At 46.9% G+C, this 17975-nt stretch overlaps 2 protein-coding genes across 2 annotated transcripts in view; one reads left to right on the plus strand and one right to left on the minus strand.

Annotated features, from left to right (window-relative positions):
- Positions 1 to 7880, minus strand: part of MCFD2 (multiple coagulation factor deficiency 2, ER cargo receptor complex subunit) — an 84987-nt gene extending 77107 nt beyond the window's left edge. The window contains exons 1-2 of the mRNA XM_042981334.1: positions 7780 to 7880; positions 2031 to 2136 (exon numbers count right to left, since the gene is read on the minus strand). The gene's annotated coding sequence lies outside the window, so the exon portion shown is untranslated. The remainder of the gene's footprint in view (positions 1 to 2030; positions 2137 to 7779) is intronic.
- The window catches only part of TTC7A (tetratricopeptide repeat domain 7A), a 120307-nt gene continuing 109489 nt past the window's right edge, over positions 7158 to 17975 (plus strand). Inside the window, exons 1-2 of the mRNA XM_015538689.2 lie at positions 7158 to 7933; positions 17107 to 17270. Of these exons, the coding sequence (XP_015394175.2) occupies positions 7750 to 7933; positions 17107 to 17270 (348 nt within the window). The 5' untranslated portion in view covers positions 7158 to 7749. The remainder of the gene's footprint in view (positions 7934 to 17106; positions 17271 to 17975) is intronic.

Consider the following 17975-nt stretch of genomic DNA (forward strand, 5'->3'; position numbering starts at 1 on the left):
GGGCTGGTTCAGTTGGCCAGTTCACAGTACTAATCATTAAGTACGACACGAGACACCATGGGCCAGAAATGCTATGAGCCAACAACCAAGGTCATAAGTAAAGGCTGATTTCCAAATGCAAGGCCTGTGGGCCATGGGACTACAAGAAGATTGGGCAGGCTCTGTATCATACACACTGATGATCTGAGTGCATGAAAGCACTCTTGGCTATGAATAAAAGGTTTAATTGTATTCAAATTTAGGGTTTTTAGGGTTCCTGTTGGGAACACAGGGTCCTGCGGGGGCCCTGAACAGCAAATACAAGAGAGAAGAGAGGAACAGAAGGTGGGAAGGACATCCCCCACCAGGCTTTTCCCATGCCTGGATGGCCTAATTACTCCCAGCACTGTGACAATTAGTATAAATAAGAGTGATTTGATGGAGTGAGGGGATGTGGTAATAATCATACATAATCCCTCTCTGTATTAGTACACAGGAAGAATCGTTCCAATTTCAGTATACGTGCTGCCGAAGCGAGCACAGTACACAGGAACAGTCAAAACCACCTGCACCCTGCTTACTGTTGATGTTAACATGACCTTTTTATTATATGAAACTCTTGCTCGGGATGATAAAAGTTGTAAATAACTATTGTTTTTGCAGAAATTTCAAGAAGTAACCTTGAATGAATTTTGCAACTTTTCAATAGATTGCATCCAACCACTGTTTATCTTCTAAGACTCCTTGAAACTCTTGTTTCAAAACCCTCACCTCGCGCTGTCCACCCATCCTGAACTATTGTTATCGTGATTCTTGCCCAGTCCTTATCAAGCTCATTAGAAAAGCTGCATTAAAATAGACCCAATATTTTATAAATATCTTGACTTAGCCTCCCCAATACAGATGCTACTATGACTCTGCACAGTTGTGTTTTCCTTCCTGCGATCAGAACTCAGCTTTGCATTCTCACAAAGTTGTTTGGACGATATTTTCAGGGAGCAGCATTCAATTATGAGGCCCACTGAGACCTCCTTGCCAATGTGGCCAAGACCCTGACTCAGAAAGTGTGCTCCTCTGAGGTCCTCAAGCCCCTCAGGAGTCTTTTAGACCACAGCAATGAGAGATGTAAGTCTTGCACTGGGCTTGAGCTCCCCAAGTACAGAGTCTATTTGTCTCTAGTGATAAGGAACCCCTTTTGGGAATCCTTTGATTATCTGACCATATTTGAAAATCTTTTCTCTTGGTAGATATCTGCCTTATTATGAACAATACCACTATTGTCTATGTCCATCCTGGTCATTTCCGGTTGTGCCTCAATCAGAGCAAAGTTTATAGTGGAAAAGACAGATACGGGACCCAAGAAGTATGTCCCTAACCTGGCCCTGGGACAAATTCTGTCTTGGGCCACTTATAAGAACTCTCCTCAGACTTGTCTTGAGGTTCAGCAAAGATGTCTCCACACCTTCTATCTGCCAGGAAGTATAAATTCATCAGAGTTGTGGCTGGGTAAGGTCTAGCTGTGAGGCTGGGGGGCCTTGAGCCAGAGGATGCCATTCCCAGGCTCTCAAGGCTTTGTCTTGGTATAAAACTCAGTCCATGCCATCCATGTATTTATGCTCTATCCAAATTTGTGCACTTATCTTCCTAAATAGCATCATTTCATCAAGGATAATTTAGAATTACAGTGGCCACTATGAGGAAGTTCTGATATGAACAGTTATTCACTGGAGAGGTGCCACAGAATGTAAAGGCAGCACAATTCTAAGCATCCAATGGTCTTATTATTTTTTATTAGCATGAGGAAGCATCCAAAAGAAATCAGATTCAAAAATTGCTTCCTTAACAGATTGCTTGGCCAAAGCAAAAGAAAAATGTGAACATGTTAAAACTATTTTTTAGATCTCCCAAACCACAACTCAAGCCTACGATCTTCTTCCCCCATGCTATGCACCTCCCATCTCCCGCTACCCCTCTACCTCTTCCCCTGATGAGGATCCCCTCTACCTCTGCCCCTCCCTTCTGGCCAGCCAGGTACCCCAAATCTCACTTACCTCTTTAAAGTAAACCTCCTGCAGAACAGAGAAAACCTCTTATGGTAGATTTTAAGCTCTGGTTTCACTCTCAGCTGAAAGCCATTGTCAGAGACTCTGTCATTGCCTAGACGAGAGAGAAAACATTGCAGAGGAACTTAGAATCATTTGAGAGACATATAGCCCAGGGCAGCCATATATGCACCAATTCCTTCTAGATGCAAGGAGTTCAATGAAAAAGTCAGAATGGGAAGACTCTCAAGGGTAACTTAAATAGCCTTCATTTGCATAGGAAATCCTTGGGGTTTATAAAAGCTGGAGAGTTGGTCAAGGTCTTTTGGAGGCTATCCTCTTGTCTTTCGGGTAAAAATAGACTGTGCTCTGGTTCAGTTCTTCAAACCAAAAAGGGAGAAGTCTGATGGAGACTTAAGGCAAGGTTCATACCTAGTGGCTGCACGCAGGAGTTGATCCTGAAGCAGACATGACCCTGGCTCCTCTCTTATCTTTTTGTGAATGGCCTTGAACCATACATAGAGGAGCCATATTATGCAAGCAAAAAGTAGAATGGGAAATAACCCCAAGCCCAGACCCCCAAAACCTTGCTGAATATTTGGAAAGAGTTCTAGAACTAAGCAACCAAACAACAACAAAGATACCAATGAAGGTGTTTAGTTTCTCGTTCGACTCTTTTTTTTTTTAATTTTTTAAATGTTTTTAAAGAGAGAGAGAGAGAGAGAGAGAGAGATGGAGTTATTTTTGAGAGAGAGAGAGAGATGGAGTACAAGCAGGGGAGGAACAGAGAGAGGAGGAGACACAAAATCTGCGAAGCAGAGCCCAACATGGGCTGAGCCCAACATGGGGCTTGAACTCGTGAACCATGAGATCATGACCTGAGCCAAAGTTGGAAGCTTAACTGACTGAGCCACCCAGGCGCCCTTCTCATTCTACTCTTAAACTCACTAGGAAACATTTCTTTAAAAATTAAAGGACAACCTTACAAATGTTTTATTGATATAGCATAATAATACCAATCTTAAACCCAACCACTATTATACAACCTCTTCCTTGGAGTCAACAAACTACTCTGGTCACACATCTAATCTCACCATGCTTTCCCCAGGCCCCAGCCCATAACCATCAGCCTCAACCCTTTAACCAAGGAATGTTCTTTTAACTTTTGGAACACCACACTCATTAACTTAATAGCAAGGGATTTATTGTGCGACTGTCACTGCTACATTAAATGCTCTCCTGATGGTCTCTTCCTTCTGGTCCCCAAGGACCTCCCTATTCATAACAAGATCCTGACTCATTTGGATATGATTTACCAGTACCTTTGTGTGTAAACCAAGCAGAGACTGAAGCTCTCTTAACAGCAAAAATCCCACTGATATTCTACTGGAGCAAAACCCATCAAGGTTCAATTTCTACCCAAACTTGCATAACAGCATCTAATATAAGGTGATAAAGAAGGAGTAAAACTAATAATCAAAAGCCTTTTTAAAAAAAATAAAAGACTTAAAGAGAAAGGAGTCTCATACCTTGTCCCAGCCCCTGTAACATGCTCCTATCCTCTCAGTTGAAAAACCCAGTGGGCAGGAATATAGATTTGTTTAGGATCCCAGGGCCATAAATAAATTAGTCACTCGCTGCTTCCCTTTAAGATCAAACTCAAATACACTACTATTCTTTTTTTTTTTCAATATATGAAGTTTATTGTCAAATTGGTTTCCATACAACACTCAGTGCTCATCCCAAAAGGTGCCCTCCTCAATACCCATCACCCACCCACCCCTCCCTCCCACCCCCCATCAACCCTCAGTTTGTTCTCAGTTTTTAAGAGTCTCTTATACTTTGGCTCTCTTCCACCCTAACCTCTTTTTTTTTTCCTTCCCCTCCCCCATGGGTTTCTGTTAAGTTTCTCAGGATCCACATAAGAGTGAAACCATATGGTATCTGTCTTTCTCTGTATGGTTTATTTCACTTAGCATAACACTCTCCAGTTCCATCCATGTTGCTACAAAGGGCCATATTTCATTCTTTCTCATTGCCACGTAGTACTCCATTGTGTATATAAACCACGATTTCTTTATTCCATTCATCAGTTGATGGACATTTAGGCTCTTTCCATAATTTGGCTATTGTTGAGAGTGCTGCTATAAACATTGGGGTACAAGTGCCCCTATGCATCAGTACTCCTGTATCCCTTGGGTAAATTCCTAGCAGTGCTATTGCTGGGTCATAGGGTAGGTCTATTTTTAATTTTTTGAGGAACCTCCACACTGTTTTCCAGAGTGGCTTCACCAATTTGCATTCCCACCAACAGTGCAAGTCAAATACACTACCATTCTATTTGCAAGTCCTAAAGAGACTGACTACGTGTTTCACAGTTGTAGATCCATACTTGTGCTTCCTTTGCTGTGTGTCTGTAAATGAAAAGTCAATACTTGTTTGTCTTCTCCAGGGAAAATCCAAAATAGTACCTGGACCACTGTGCCTCAGTTTACTGAGGTCCCCTCCTACATTTCACAAATCCTCAATCAGAACCTCAAGGGCCTTACACTGCCCTGTAATTCTATTCTTTTTCAATATGTGGACAGACAATCTTTTGTTGTGTTCCAAAGATGAGGTGAGCTCCAAGGCTGATTCATCTACTGCTTACTGCTCAGAGACAGCAGAAGGGCTCCATAGAAAAGCTGACAATTTGTCAAAGGAAGTGCACTACCCAAGACAAAAGATATCTCATGGAGGGAAATCCCTTACTCCAGACAACCAGCTGTGCAAGGTGTTTGTGGCCCATATCTAAGACAGTTATGAGGATCCCCGGGTCTCACTGGCTACTGCAGGCCATACATCCTGAACTTTTCTGAAATCTCCACTCCATTATTCAACCCACTCAAGTCCTTGCTAACCACACCTTTTCTCTCGGAATCCAAACATGAACAGACTTTTTGTGAGTTCAGATTAGCTCTTCAACACCCTCGCATTCTGGGCCTAACCAAATACCATAAACCTTCAACCTATAAGTACATGAGAGATCTCTTCAAGCCCTTAACTTCGTGGGAATCGAGACCAATAGCTTGTGATCTAGTGGCAAGAGCCTCCCCACCTAGTCAGAGGCAGCAGCTGAACTAGTGGAATATTCTGTCAGCTTGGTGGTAGAGGTCCTTTGTCCGGTTCCATCTTTGTTGCTCTGTAAAATTACATATTTCCTAGTAGGTCGGTTTACCTCCTGTGAACTTCAGTACTTTCTCTGAGATGCTGGGACTGTCAGGCAGTGCTCTCCCTCAGTCTGGTAGGCAATCAACCCAGCTTCTCACGATCAGCAAGTTATTTTTATAGCATTTTCCAGCCGGCAAATAATGGCAATCTTTATTAGAACTTGTCCTAAACTCTCATCTGAGAGATTTCAGATTATTAAAAAAGAAAAACAATCACCATCTGAGAGATTTCTGATTATTAAAAAAATAAAAGCAACTGCCACACTTTCTACACGCCTTTTATTTTGGCAAACATTACTAATACAATCATGGCTGCTCTTTGCTCTTGTTCCTATAGTCTCTACTCCCCTGAAAAAAATGCTGGTCACTAGCAGGTTAGGGGCTTGTCTCTGCTAGAAAAGAACCACAAAGGTATCAGGAATGTGGCTGCAGTGTTAAGGAACAGCTCGTTAGAAGTTCTAACCACAATACTGTGTTCCTCTCTCCCCCGTGCCATGCCCACACAAATCTTGGTGCTTGAGTCAAAGGAACAAGCAACAATTCTTCAGTTAGTTCCCTGGAGTCCTGCAACCTGGGGGCAGGGTTGGAAACGATTAGGGAGAAAAAAGGGAGGAGGGGAGGTTTATTTATTTCCATCAGGGCTGCCTTCCTGTCCTCAACTCTGCTGTCCTCTGCCTGCTCCAACGCTGACCCTGGGGCATATCACAGGGTGTTCTCAGGCCATCCTCATCTAAAGAACAGGGACAGCTCTCTCCAAGTGAAAGGCGGTTCCAGTGACCAACAAGGGTAGCCAAAGGCTAACCAAATGCCAGCTACAGGGGGTAACAAGAGTAGGCGCAGCTTTCATGTAAATGGAGTAAATGGTTTCTAAATTCGAAAGGCCAGACCTGTCCAGATGTTTTCCTTCATCTACTTTCTGGCCTCTGGAAGTTTAGGACAGACCCCAAGTGCTCCCAAGGTCAGAAAATGCTGTCCCCAAGCATGGAATGGAGCTGCATTTGGAACCTGGAAAGGAGGGTACCCATCTGGGAGTTATAGGGGTGGAGTGGTGGAGAAGATTGCCTTCCACAGACAACCCCCCCCCCCCCCACTCCCGTAGCAAAGGGCCTGGAGGGACTAAGCACCAGTGGCCTGGGCTCGCTTGGCAAAAAACCTTACCACAGTTACAGAAGCAGTGAGTCTGGTGACACTGAAAGCGGTCAAGTCCACTCTCACCGCCACATGTCAGGCAGTGGTGAAGCCCTCTATGTTGTGGAGGAAGGTGGACACCTAATTCTTAGGAGTCTATACTACACTTAAAAGCTTGCCCTGACTCTCCTGTGTTCTGGAGTCTTCGGTCTGCACCATGCAACATGTCACTTATGTTCAAGGGAGTTTTTTTGGTCTCGCTGTGATTTCTTGCATGATGGCCTCAATCCCCACACGCGACTGTAAACCGCCCCAAAGGCGGGAACACCCTAATCAGTCCCTCCTCCTACAGGCCACCTTGTGATCCCTTGAACTTCTTATTCTTAGCACCCCACAAAGCCAAGCTAAGCCATGCCATGAGTTTTGATCACAGTGTTGAGACACCAGAATTACGAAAGAAATACCAAGTTGGAAAACAGCTTAAAACCTTGAAGAACTCCAGGGTAACGGGATTCCACAGAGGACACGCCAGCCAGCTCGCGCGGGGTTGTCAATTTGGAAAGAGGAACTGCGTTGTTACAAAAGAAAATGAAAAGTCTCTCGGAGTGCAGACGCCTGTTCCGCACCGCAACCCGCCTGCCCGAACACGCGCTCAGGGCTCGCGCGTCCCAGCAGGGCCGGCACCCGGGGAGGCTCGCTCTCGAAGGCGGGGGCAACCGGCCGGCCTCTCCCCGGATTTGTGACGTGCAGCGGTGGTGACGAGGCCAACACACAAAGCCGGGGTGTCGGACTGGGGAGTCCCCAGGCCAAGAGTCCCGATGGGATGGGGAGGGGGCGGGGAGCGAGGCGCCCCCGGGCGCGGGGGCCCCGCGCAGCATTAAAGTGAGCGCCGAGTCGGCGGCAGCGGCGGCGGGGACCTGGCGTTGGCAGCAGAGCGGCCGTGAGCGCTCCTCGCGTGCCTGGCTGCTGCGGCCTCGCTGGCCGCCCGCGCGCCCGGCTCGCCGAGGCCGTGCCACGCCCCCGCGGAGGTGGAGCCGCGGCCAGGGGCGGGTCCACAGCTGGCGGCGCCCGGGCCCGGGGCGGGGGCTGTGGCAGCAGCTGCAGCAGCGGCGGCGGCAGCACCGCCAGGAGCTGCTGCAGCGGAGGCGGAGGTTGCTCCTGGACGAGTCGGGGCCGCGCAGCCGGAGCCCCAGTCCGGAGGCGCCGGGCGGTGCTCTGGGTGCTGCTGCTGCCGCCCGGCCGCCGCCGCCCGGGCCCCCGCTGCCGCCCGGGACCTGGCCGCCGCCTGCGCCCCCGCCGCCCCCGCCAGCGTGTGCGCCCCAGCCGGGACGCCGCCCCCGGCCGGGTCTCCACTTCTCGGCCGCACCTCCCATGACAGCGCCCGCGCGAAGATGGCTGCGAAGGGCGCGTACGGCTCCCACCTGAAGATGGAGAGCGAGCTGGAGCGCTGCCGCGCGGAGGGCCACTGGGACCGCATGCCCGAGCTGGTCCGGCAGCTGCAGACGCTGGTCGTGCCCGGCGGCGGAGGCAACCGACGAACCAGCCCGAGCGCCGCGTTCACCTCTCTGGACGCCGGTGAGTGAGGGAAGGGGCTGGCTCTAGAGTACCCAGCGCGCGAAATGCACCGCCTCCTCCAGGAAGCGGGCCCCGACTGCCTCCCGGCCGCCGACGGCCGCCTTCGGTATTACCCTTCCTGTAGTGTTGGTGTTAGGAGCAACCAGGGTGATTAGCAAGGTTCTTATGCCCCAGGAGAAAAACCACAAGCAGGTTTGGGGGAGAAAGAGAGACTGCTCTTGCTCTCTGTCCTTTGGGATCATGTGGGTAACTCCGTCTACTGTGAAATGGTAGTATCGGCACAGATCAGCTCCGGGCAAGATCTGGACTCTTGCACCGCCCCTTCACCCCGCACCCGGTCCCTAAACTCCATCAGGTGAAGGCTGTGTGTCTCTCCCCGCCCTCCCCTTCTTTCTCCCGAGTCTAGTTGACAACTGAGCTGTGCCTACAGCAGACAAGGTTGGGGGGTTGGCGAGCTCCGGCGTGCGGTGGTGAAGCAGGAAAGCGGCCCGGTAAACCTCAGTTTCCTCATCTGTGGTCGGACTCGGGACCCATCTAGCCCTGGCTTTGGCAGTAGGGCTGGTTTGGCTGGGCTGGGCTCTTATGCTGGGGCGGGAAAGCACCCTGATGTGGCAGTCGCGGGGAGGGGAGGGGAACGGAACACCCCGCCCCAGTCTCTGGCCTCAAATCATGTTCCTGGTGCCCTCAGCTGATCCTGGAGAGCCCTCCCGGAGCCCTCTCTGTGCGCAACCACTTTAGAGCCTTGTGGAAGGAGGTAGGGAGTCAATGAATGCAGTTATGAAGAGGTTTTAAAGACTGCCCAGCCTGTGGAAGGTTCTGTGGGGGAGACAGAGTGGTGGTGGTGGTGGTGGTGGTGGTGGTGGTGGTGGTGGTGATGATGGTGGTGATGGTGATGATGATGATGATGATGATAATAATAATAATAATAATAATAATAGCAGCTAACACTACCCAGCACTCACTGTGTGCCAGACACTGCCCCAAGCACTTCAGTCAACTCATTAATTCCTCCCAACAACCCCATGAAGCCTGCACTTTTGTTTGCTCTGCTTGCAGATATGGAAGCAGGCCCCAAAAGGTTAAATAATTTGATCATCCAATCAATAAGTGGTAGAGCCAGGGTTTGAACTCAGGCTTCTGAGTATATCCTTTTAACCTCTTGCACTGTTACCTCTAAATGAGATGCAGCACAAATCCTCCAGCCTGAGGAGTTGCCAAAATGGATGAGGAGGCAGAGAAGTGACCAGAGGGCGATCGTGCAGTAGATGGCGGAGCTCAGAGGAAAAGGAGTTTTGGGGGAGCCGCAGAATGTGTGCTGGCCTCCGACTGGTATTGGGAAGGGCAGAGTGTGTTTGCCCATGGAGGAGGAAGGATAGAAGGCCACTGAGGGGGCCAGGGGACATGGCCAGACAGTCGGGTTGAGGCTTTGAGATGGATCTGGGCACAGGGGTTGAGGGGAGTGACCAGAGCAATAGGTGCATGTATGGGAGAAGCTGGTGGGCCCTGGTCTTCCAGGCCAAAATAGAGAAATCAAAGGTTTTCTTCTGTCCCCTGCATGGAGTGATGTGGTGGGGTAGGGCTTCCAAGGGTGGGAGTGGAAGTGGACCCACATGGAGGGCATTGGGGCCTGGGTGAGTTATGGGAATCTGACTATGATTGGCCCCACAGAGAAACATGCTGGGCCAAGACAGGAACCCGACGTCCTCGAGTCCAGTTATTTAAAAAAGTTTTTTGAACATTTATTCATTTTTGAGAGGCAGAGAGACAGAGCCGAAGTGGGGGAGGGACAGACAACAGTAAGGGAGACGGAGAACCCGAAGCAGGCTCCAGGCTCTGAGCTGTTAGCACAGAGCCTAACGTGAGGCTTGAACCCACGAACCGTGAGATCATGACCTGAGCCGAAGTCTGACGTTTAACAGACTGAAACACCCAGGTGCCCCTTGAGTTCAGTTTCTTAAACTGCTCTTCGGAAGTCTCAAGGAGGTTATGTAATTAATTAATTGGTATCCCAAGAGGAACAAGTTTAGGGAGTGCAAAAAGTAAAGAAATTGGACCTAATAGATTCAATATTGTTAAACAGATTTTTTTTTTTTCACTGCAGGACTTTTCAGAGCCTTTAATATGCACACCTGCCCATGATGTATAAGACAAGGCTGGAGTATAAATAGCATATTTCTCAAACTTGCCTTGACCATATTCTATGAGGCATTATTGGGAAACACTGGTATGGCATAATTTATAAATGGTATAGTATGGTTATAAAGTGCTTTCCCTATTTTTTTTTAAATCCTTATAAACAACCCCATGGGCAGAGCACGAGTTATTGTCTCCATTGTACAAATAGGGACACCAAGGCCCAGAGAGGTCACGTAATGTTTATGTGGCAGAGCCCGTATGAAAGTCTACGTTCCTGCCATCAAGTCTACTACTAGTGAAGGTGGGGGCAGGGCACAAGGGGCGTGGCTTGGCTTCACCATGGGGACTACCCGTCACAAAAGGAGGGAGTCTGAGCGGGGCTTTGGGGTCTCTCCTGCCAACTTTTGGGTTTGGTTCTGTGAGTGATTTCTATCCCCCTGTTAGATCTGGATACACTGGCCCAACACACAGGCTGGCACACACACAGATGCACACTGGGAAAACAAATGAGTCCTAAAACCCAAGTGTAGAGCATTTTTTGGATTGTCTGCTATTTTGGTTCTGTCTCTGCAGGGTTCCTTCATCGTTCAAGGGACTGAGGGCCTGTTTTTTTGGAGTGGTATAGGCACTGACCCCCTCCAACCCAGGAGAGAGATTCTTAATGTCCCACTTGGCCTGTTACACTTGTATAGTCAGTGACCAGAAGCTTCAACAGTTACATATTTTGGGAGAGGGAGGGAATGTATTGAGGGGGAAGCCAAACCCCGGTTGAACCCCATTTTAAAGACTGAGGCCCTGGGCCCTGCTGTCTCTGCGAGGTTTCCTACAGAAACTAAAAACTGCTCCCAAAGCATCTACTTCAGTCCAGGGGGCAGGAGAGGGGGACTGGCTGTGGGGGCCTCTTTGGAGTCTGGTGGGAGTGAAGGATGAGGAGAATCTCAGGCAGAGGGGGCCCTACCCTCTCCTATCAGGGGAGGCTGCTCCCCACCACCCACCCAGGGGGAAGGTGGTTGCCAGTGTTTGTACATTTTCTTTCAAACTCACATCCGGTTTAGATTTGGTCACGATGGAGCAGGGGAACCCCAGAGTGTGGCTGGCTGTGATGGAGTTTGTTCATGTAAAAACAAAGAACCCATCCAAGTGATTAAAGAAAAGGAAAAGAATATTATGAAAAAATTCCAAAACATCAAAAAAGCTAAAGAATGGATCCCATGTATCCATTAACCAGCGTCAGTGATTATGAACTCATGAACTGTCTTGTTTGAGCTGCACCCCAACCTATTTCTTCCCCACATTGAATATCGTACTAGGTACTTATTAAGAACTCTTGTTTCTTTTAATTGCAAAGAGATTTATTTATGGTGGTGTATAAGCACATACATAAAGAAGTGGAGGGCTGCCTGAGTGGCTCAGTTGGTTGAGCATCTGATTTCAGCTCAGGTCATGATCTTGGGGTTCACAAGTTCGAGCCCCGCATGGGGGCTCTGTGCTGACAGTTCAGAGCCTGAAGCCTACTTCGGATTCTGTCTCCCTCTTTCTCTGCCCCCAGCTCATGCTCTGTCTCTCTCTCAAAAATAGGTAAACATTTTAAAAATTTAATTTAAAAAAAGGAAGAAGAAGAAGTGGTGACTGTCAGGAGCCAGTGTGGGATCCTAAAAAAAAAAATAATTTTTCCTGATTAAGATCAGAGGTCTGCTACACAAAAGGAATTCTAAAGACAAATTAGGATTTCAGTAAGTCTCTTAGAATGTCATTGACAGGATGATTTGGTGTGAGGTAGGATGATGGTTTAGATAATAAGTTGAAATTTCTTTTTTTTTTGTTTTTTTTTTTTGCAGCTTTCTATTTTAATGTAATCAATTGTATATTCCTTTCTTTTTTGCCAAATAAAAGCTCTTTTGAAAAGGCAAAACCACCATACCATTATCACAACCCCCCCCCCCCAAATCTCATGATTTAGTTTTACAGTTCATTTGCTAGAATCAGGATCCAAATAAAGCTACACATTGTATTTGGTTAACAGCCTGGGTGTCTCTTTTTTCCCCTCAGTATTTTATTATGAAAATTTCAAATGTACAGCACAATTAAAAGAACTTTTCGGTGAACACCTGTATACCCACCACCTAGATTCTAATATTCTTAAGCTGTACTTACTTTATCACGACTGCCCCTCTATCTATCCATCCGTCTAGAGTCTCATAATCTGTAGTCACCCCCATCTTTTTTTTTTTTTTCTCCTGAACTGGAAATTGTTCTGAGAATTTCTTCAGTTGGAGTTAGAGGAGGTGTGTTTGAGGCAGGTGGCCTCTCACTAGTTTTGGCCTCTTCCTCATCTCGCTGTGGTTAGAAGTCCCAGCCCTCTGCGGTCCTGTGTGGTGAACAGCTGCAGAGACCACTGTGTCCCCATTTGCCTTAGTGGGGAAGGGCCCACCTGGCTGGACCCAGGTTTCCTGTCTACAGACTGGCAGGGTGTGGAGAAGAGGCACCGCCCTGCAAATGTGGTTTCTAGGGGAAGGGGCAGGTATCTTTGAAGTGGGTCCCTGTCGCCTAGTGCCCTGAAAGAGGCCTGGAGAAGGGTGGGAGTAGATGGGAAGCTAGCTGCCAGAGGCTTCAAAACCAGGTTGCTGGGGAATCTGAGGGGCCATTAAGTGGGGGCCTCCTCTGGGCCTGTGCCCAGGGCAGGGGGCTGTGCTGGGCTGGGCTGCCAGAATCTGTGTCACTGTCAGGAAGGTGTTCCTAATGCCTCTGGGAAGGCAGAAACTGAAATACTTTACCCAAATCATGATAGGGAGTGGGTTTCAGACAAGAAGATGATAAAAAGGCATGTTTTACCTCCGGAGAAGGAAGGACAGGAAAGCCTCTAATCCATTTGTATTCTTATTTAACAACTGAAAATCTAGAACTTTTAATTCTAAAATACCTTTCAGTCCCATAGATTGGCCACTTGGGAATGATGGGATGGACAGGAGAAGGGGAAGGAAGGCAGAGTAGAGAGGGAAGAGATGTGGGCAAGCAAGAAAAGAAAGTTCGGTTCCCAGCCCCTACTGTGTCTACTAAAGAAAGCATAGACCTTGGGTGGGGATGAAGTGGAGCAAAAAGGCTGGAGAAGGACCTTAAGTGTTAGTTTATAGAACAGTCTGGGGACACCTGGGTGGCTTAGTTGGTTGAGTGTCCAACTTCGGCTCAAGCCACGATCTCCTGGTTTGTGAGTTTGAGCCCCGCGTCGGGCTCACTGCTCTCAGCTCAGAGCCTGGAGCCTGCTTCAGATCCTCTGTCCCCCTCTCTCTGCCCCTCTTCTCTCTCTAAAAAATAAATGAATATTTTTTTTAATTAAAAAAAAAAAGAATAACAGTCTAAAACTCATAGGTATATGAGGATGAGAACAGTCCTTATCCCTGCCCTTGGAATTGCTATTGGAATTCCTACTTAGAATTCCTATTACCTTTGAACCTACTTTTTATAGCTCTTAGACTGTTCTTATTTCTAAACTACCAGAAGCTGTGCTGTACCGGGGGTGCAGGAGAGACAGGCTGTTCTGTGGCTGTGTTGTGTAATGTTATGTTGTATTATTATTGTGGGCTGGGACCATGGCAATATTGTGTATCTTTATTATCATCTATAAAATGGGAGTAGTATCTACCTTTTAGAGCTGTGCAGACTAAATGCTACTGTATAATAAAATACTTGGCACTCAGTAGGCCCTCAACAAATATTGGTCCCCCTCGTGCAGTAAATATTCTGGTTCAGAGCAGTGCTTCTCAAGCAATCCGCGGTGAAGGATTACTCTCATGTTTTGGGTTTTGTTTTGTTTTTTCATTCCCATTTTGTTGTGCTCTGATTCTTTCATAAGATACTCAAACTGCTATCTCCCATTTTTCACTTCAACAGATTCAAAATTATTTTGTCACATTATTGTCAACGTTTCTGAACGTATACTCTAAACTGAACTCATCTCTGCAGGACTGAGTGACACAGATCCACCCAGCCCCCGACCTCACTTTGAGTAGCAAAGTGTCCAGAGGACACTGCCATTACTTTGAGGGGAGGTGTTGTGCCCTGGGGAGTATTTCCGGATTAAGAGTTGCTGGGAAGGAAGCTGGTATCTCTGGGCAGGAGAGGAACAACAGAGCCAATGAGTACCATGGGAAGCTGCATGTGTACCCTGGACTGCTGAGAGCCGGGGACCAGCCCAGGGGGGACTCAGTTCCTTCAGAAGGAGCAGGTTCCTAAACCTACCTCTGGTTTAACAGGTGCAAAACAGGTTGGAGGGGGGGAGCAACTTGCCCAGTGGCCCATAGTTCAGGCATCCACCACTCCATAGCCTGCCCCTCCTCCTAGCTGGCATTGGGAATCTGAAGAAGATTGCCTTTCATTCTTGAATTGATTTAAATTTTAACGTGGTTTTTTTTTGTTTTTGTGTTTTTTTTTTTTGAGAGACAGGGAGAGACAGAGCACAAGCAGGGCGGGAGAGGCAGAGAGAGAGGGAGACACAGAATGCAAAGCAGGCTCCAGGCTCTGAGCTGTCAGCACAGAGCCAGATGCTGGGCTCGAACCCATGAACCGTGAGATCATGACCTGAGCCAAAGTTAGACGCTCAACTGACTGAGCCACCCAGGCACCCCATTGAGTTGATTTAAATTTTATTTTAATTGAATTGAAGTGAATTGAATTGAATTCAATTGAATTGAGTTGAATTTTTAAGAAAACTGTTTGAATTTTAAGAGTTTTGGATTTATAGAAAAATTGTGAAAATAGTATAGAAAATTCCTAATAACCCAGACCCATTTTCCTTATTATTATAAGTTAGTATGGTAGATTTGTCACAATTAATGAATCAATATTGATACATTTAGTCTTTTTTTTAAATTTTTAAAAAATTTTATTTAAATCCAGGTTATTAGCATATAGTGTAATAATGGTTTCAGGAGTAGAATTTAGTGATTTATCACTTACATTGAACACCCAGTGCTCATCCCAACAAGTGCCCTCCTTATTGCCCATACCATTTAACCCACCTCCCCTTCCCCTCCCCTCCAGCAACACTCAGTTTGTTCTCTGTATTTAAGAGCCTCTTATGGTTTGCCTGTTTTCATCTTACTTTTCCTTTCCTTCCCCTATGTTCATCTGTTGTTTCTTAAATTCCACATATGACTGAAATCATATGATATTTATCTTTCTCTGACGATTTAAATTTTATTTCTGACTAGATAATATATTCACATGGCTCAGCCTTCCAAAGGGACCAAAAAGTAAAGAATGAAAAGCCTCCCTCCATCTCTGCCACCTTCTCTATAAGTCAGAAAGGCCATCAGATATGTATCCTGTCACATGTCATGAACACATGTTTCTGTCCACTGTGCGCACTCCACTATCTTACTGATTTATCATGGAGTTCATTCTTTCACAGCACAGACGAGCTTCCTTGCTCCTTTTCATGGCAGTGTGGTGTCCCCTTTTATGGAAGTACCATGCTTTATTTAACCAGCCTCATGTTGGCAGACATAAAAGTTGTCTCTAATTTTCTGCTATTATAAATAACACGGCAGGAATCACCTTATAGGTCATTTTACACACGTGCCAAGACCTCTGTAGGTGTGGGATTGTGGAATCAGTGGGTTGCACAAAAATAATTTTGATCTAGGGATTGTGGAATCAGTGGGTTGCACAAAAATAATTTTGATCTATGTCATCAAATTGCCCTTTACAGAGGTCCCACCAACTTCTGCTCCATCAGTGATGGATCAGAGTTTGAACTAGGTACTTTTTCGGCCAGTTCCTCTAAATGTTAATTTTTGAAATCATGAGGTGGATAGCAAAGGATCACTAACAGGCTCTGGCATCCTTAGAGGAAAACCCTTGTAAGACTGTGCCCTGGGATCTGGGCTTTCAGGGTGTTCTCTGAGGGAAATCTCCTTTTGTGGGGGGAGGGGGAAGCTCTTCAGAGGCCAGCAATTTTGGGTCTGTGGCTTTGAGTTGTAAGCAAACTGCAGTGGTCCTGAGAGTAAGGAGTGAGTGGCATTCCTGAGTGGGTCTAAAAATGCCATCCTGGCGGTAGAAAGCTCTGTGAAGTCTCAGGACCAAGCAGACCTTCCTGGAGGCATTTTGGGTTGGCACATAACTCTCTGAGCCTCACGGCTTCCTCATCCAGTAGTGGAGAGGATCCAGTTCACTCAGGAGCTATTTATTGGGTGCCTGTGTTGAGTGGTGGGCCTGGTCCTTACCCTGGTTGCAGGGGAGGGGCAGTGTACCAGCCACACTGAGCACAGCCCCTGAGGCTATCATGAAACCACACTCAACCTCTAAGCCTGCACAGTGAGCACTGGGATCCCACCCATTCCCTGGGTCACCTCTCTGTGGTAGCAAGACAGTCACAAGCCTGGAGTTTTCAGTACTTTATGGGGAGATGGAAAATTTAACCAAACAGTATGAATTCCCCTGCCAGGTGGTGAAGTCTAGAGATAGGTTAACATATGTGAGAGAACTCCAGAAAGTGCCAGGGCTAAACACGTCCACGGATTTGCCCTGCTATACCAGTACATCTGCTTTCTGCTGTAACTCTTTGCTTTTGTTGCTAAGTTATCCCTGGTTATGTTAAAATACCTTAAAAATGGAGAAAACCATGGTTTTCTGGTTACATGGAAATAGGAGCTTATGAAAATGCATTAAGCCACATCATATATTTTTCCTCTTGTTATTTGGGGGTAATTCCTTCTTGGTTTAAGAACTGATTACCTACAATGGGACATGGATGTGACTTTGTCCCTCATTTTAAATTCTGAAATTCTGGGAATTTATTCCAAATCTTGGGAACTTTGCCTCCCCAACCACTAAACTACAGAAAACAAACCCAAAGGGGCAATTTGTACTGTGCCTATGATAGAATGCCTGTGTTTTTTCTTTAAAGGCTGTTTAACTTTATGAAAACTGTGTCTTTATTTCTTTTCTCAGTCCTGGGCCATTCATGTGCTGGGTTAAGGGTGGCTGGGTGGGTACAGGGACAGGTACCAGTTTCAGGGGATCACTGCTCTGTTTTTCAGATGACTTTGGGAAGCTGCTCCTGGCCGAGGCCCTCCTGGAGCAGTGTTTGAAGGAGAACCACACAAAGATAAAAGACTCCATCCCTTTGCCAGAGAAGAATGAGCCAAAGATGAATGAAGCCAGAAACTACCTGAGTAGTATCCTTAACCACGGGAGGCTGTCTGTAAGTGGTCAACCCCTGTGCCCGGGGCTTCCTCTCCTCTATCTCCTGCCTCCTATCTGCCATCAAGCCCTCTCCCTGGGTCACCTGAGCAGCAAGTCTCCCTTAAAGGTTGGCTTTGTAGTGTTCAGTACAACAGCCACTAGCCACATGTGGTTCTTGAGCACTTGAAATGGAGCTAGTCCAGAGATGCCTGGGTGGCTCAGTCAGTTGAGCGTCCAACTTTGGCTCAAGTCATGATCTCAAAGTTCGTGGGTTTGAGCCTCGCATTGGGCTCTGTGCTGACAGCTTGGAACCTCCAGCCTGCTTTAGATTTTGTGTCTCCTTCTCTCTCTGGCCCTCCCTGCTCACACTCTCTTTCTATGTCTCTCAAAATAAAGCTGAGTCCAAACTGAGCTGTGCTATCCAAGTGTAAAACATATACTGGAATTTGAAGACTTAGCACAAAATGAAGAATGTAAAAGATCATTAATTCTTTATATGGTTTACATGTTCAGACGATAATATTTTGGATAAATTGGGTTAAATAAAATATATTGTTAAAATTAATGTCACCCGGTGCCTGGGTGGCTTAGTCGGTTAGGTTTCCAACTTCAGCTCAGGTCATGATCTCACGATATGTGAGTTCGAGCCCCATGTCGGGTTTTGTGCTAACAGCTAACAGCTCGGAGCCTGGGGCCTGCTTCAGATACTGTGTCTCCCTCTCTC

The sequence above is a fragment of the Panthera tigris genome, chromosome A3 (genome assembly GCF_018350195.1).
Source record: "Panthera tigris isolate Pti1 chromosome A3, P.tigris_Pti1_mat1.1, whole genome shotgun sequence".
Lineage (NCBI taxonomy): Eukaryota > Metazoa > Chordata > Mammalia > Carnivora > Felidae > Panthera > Panthera tigris.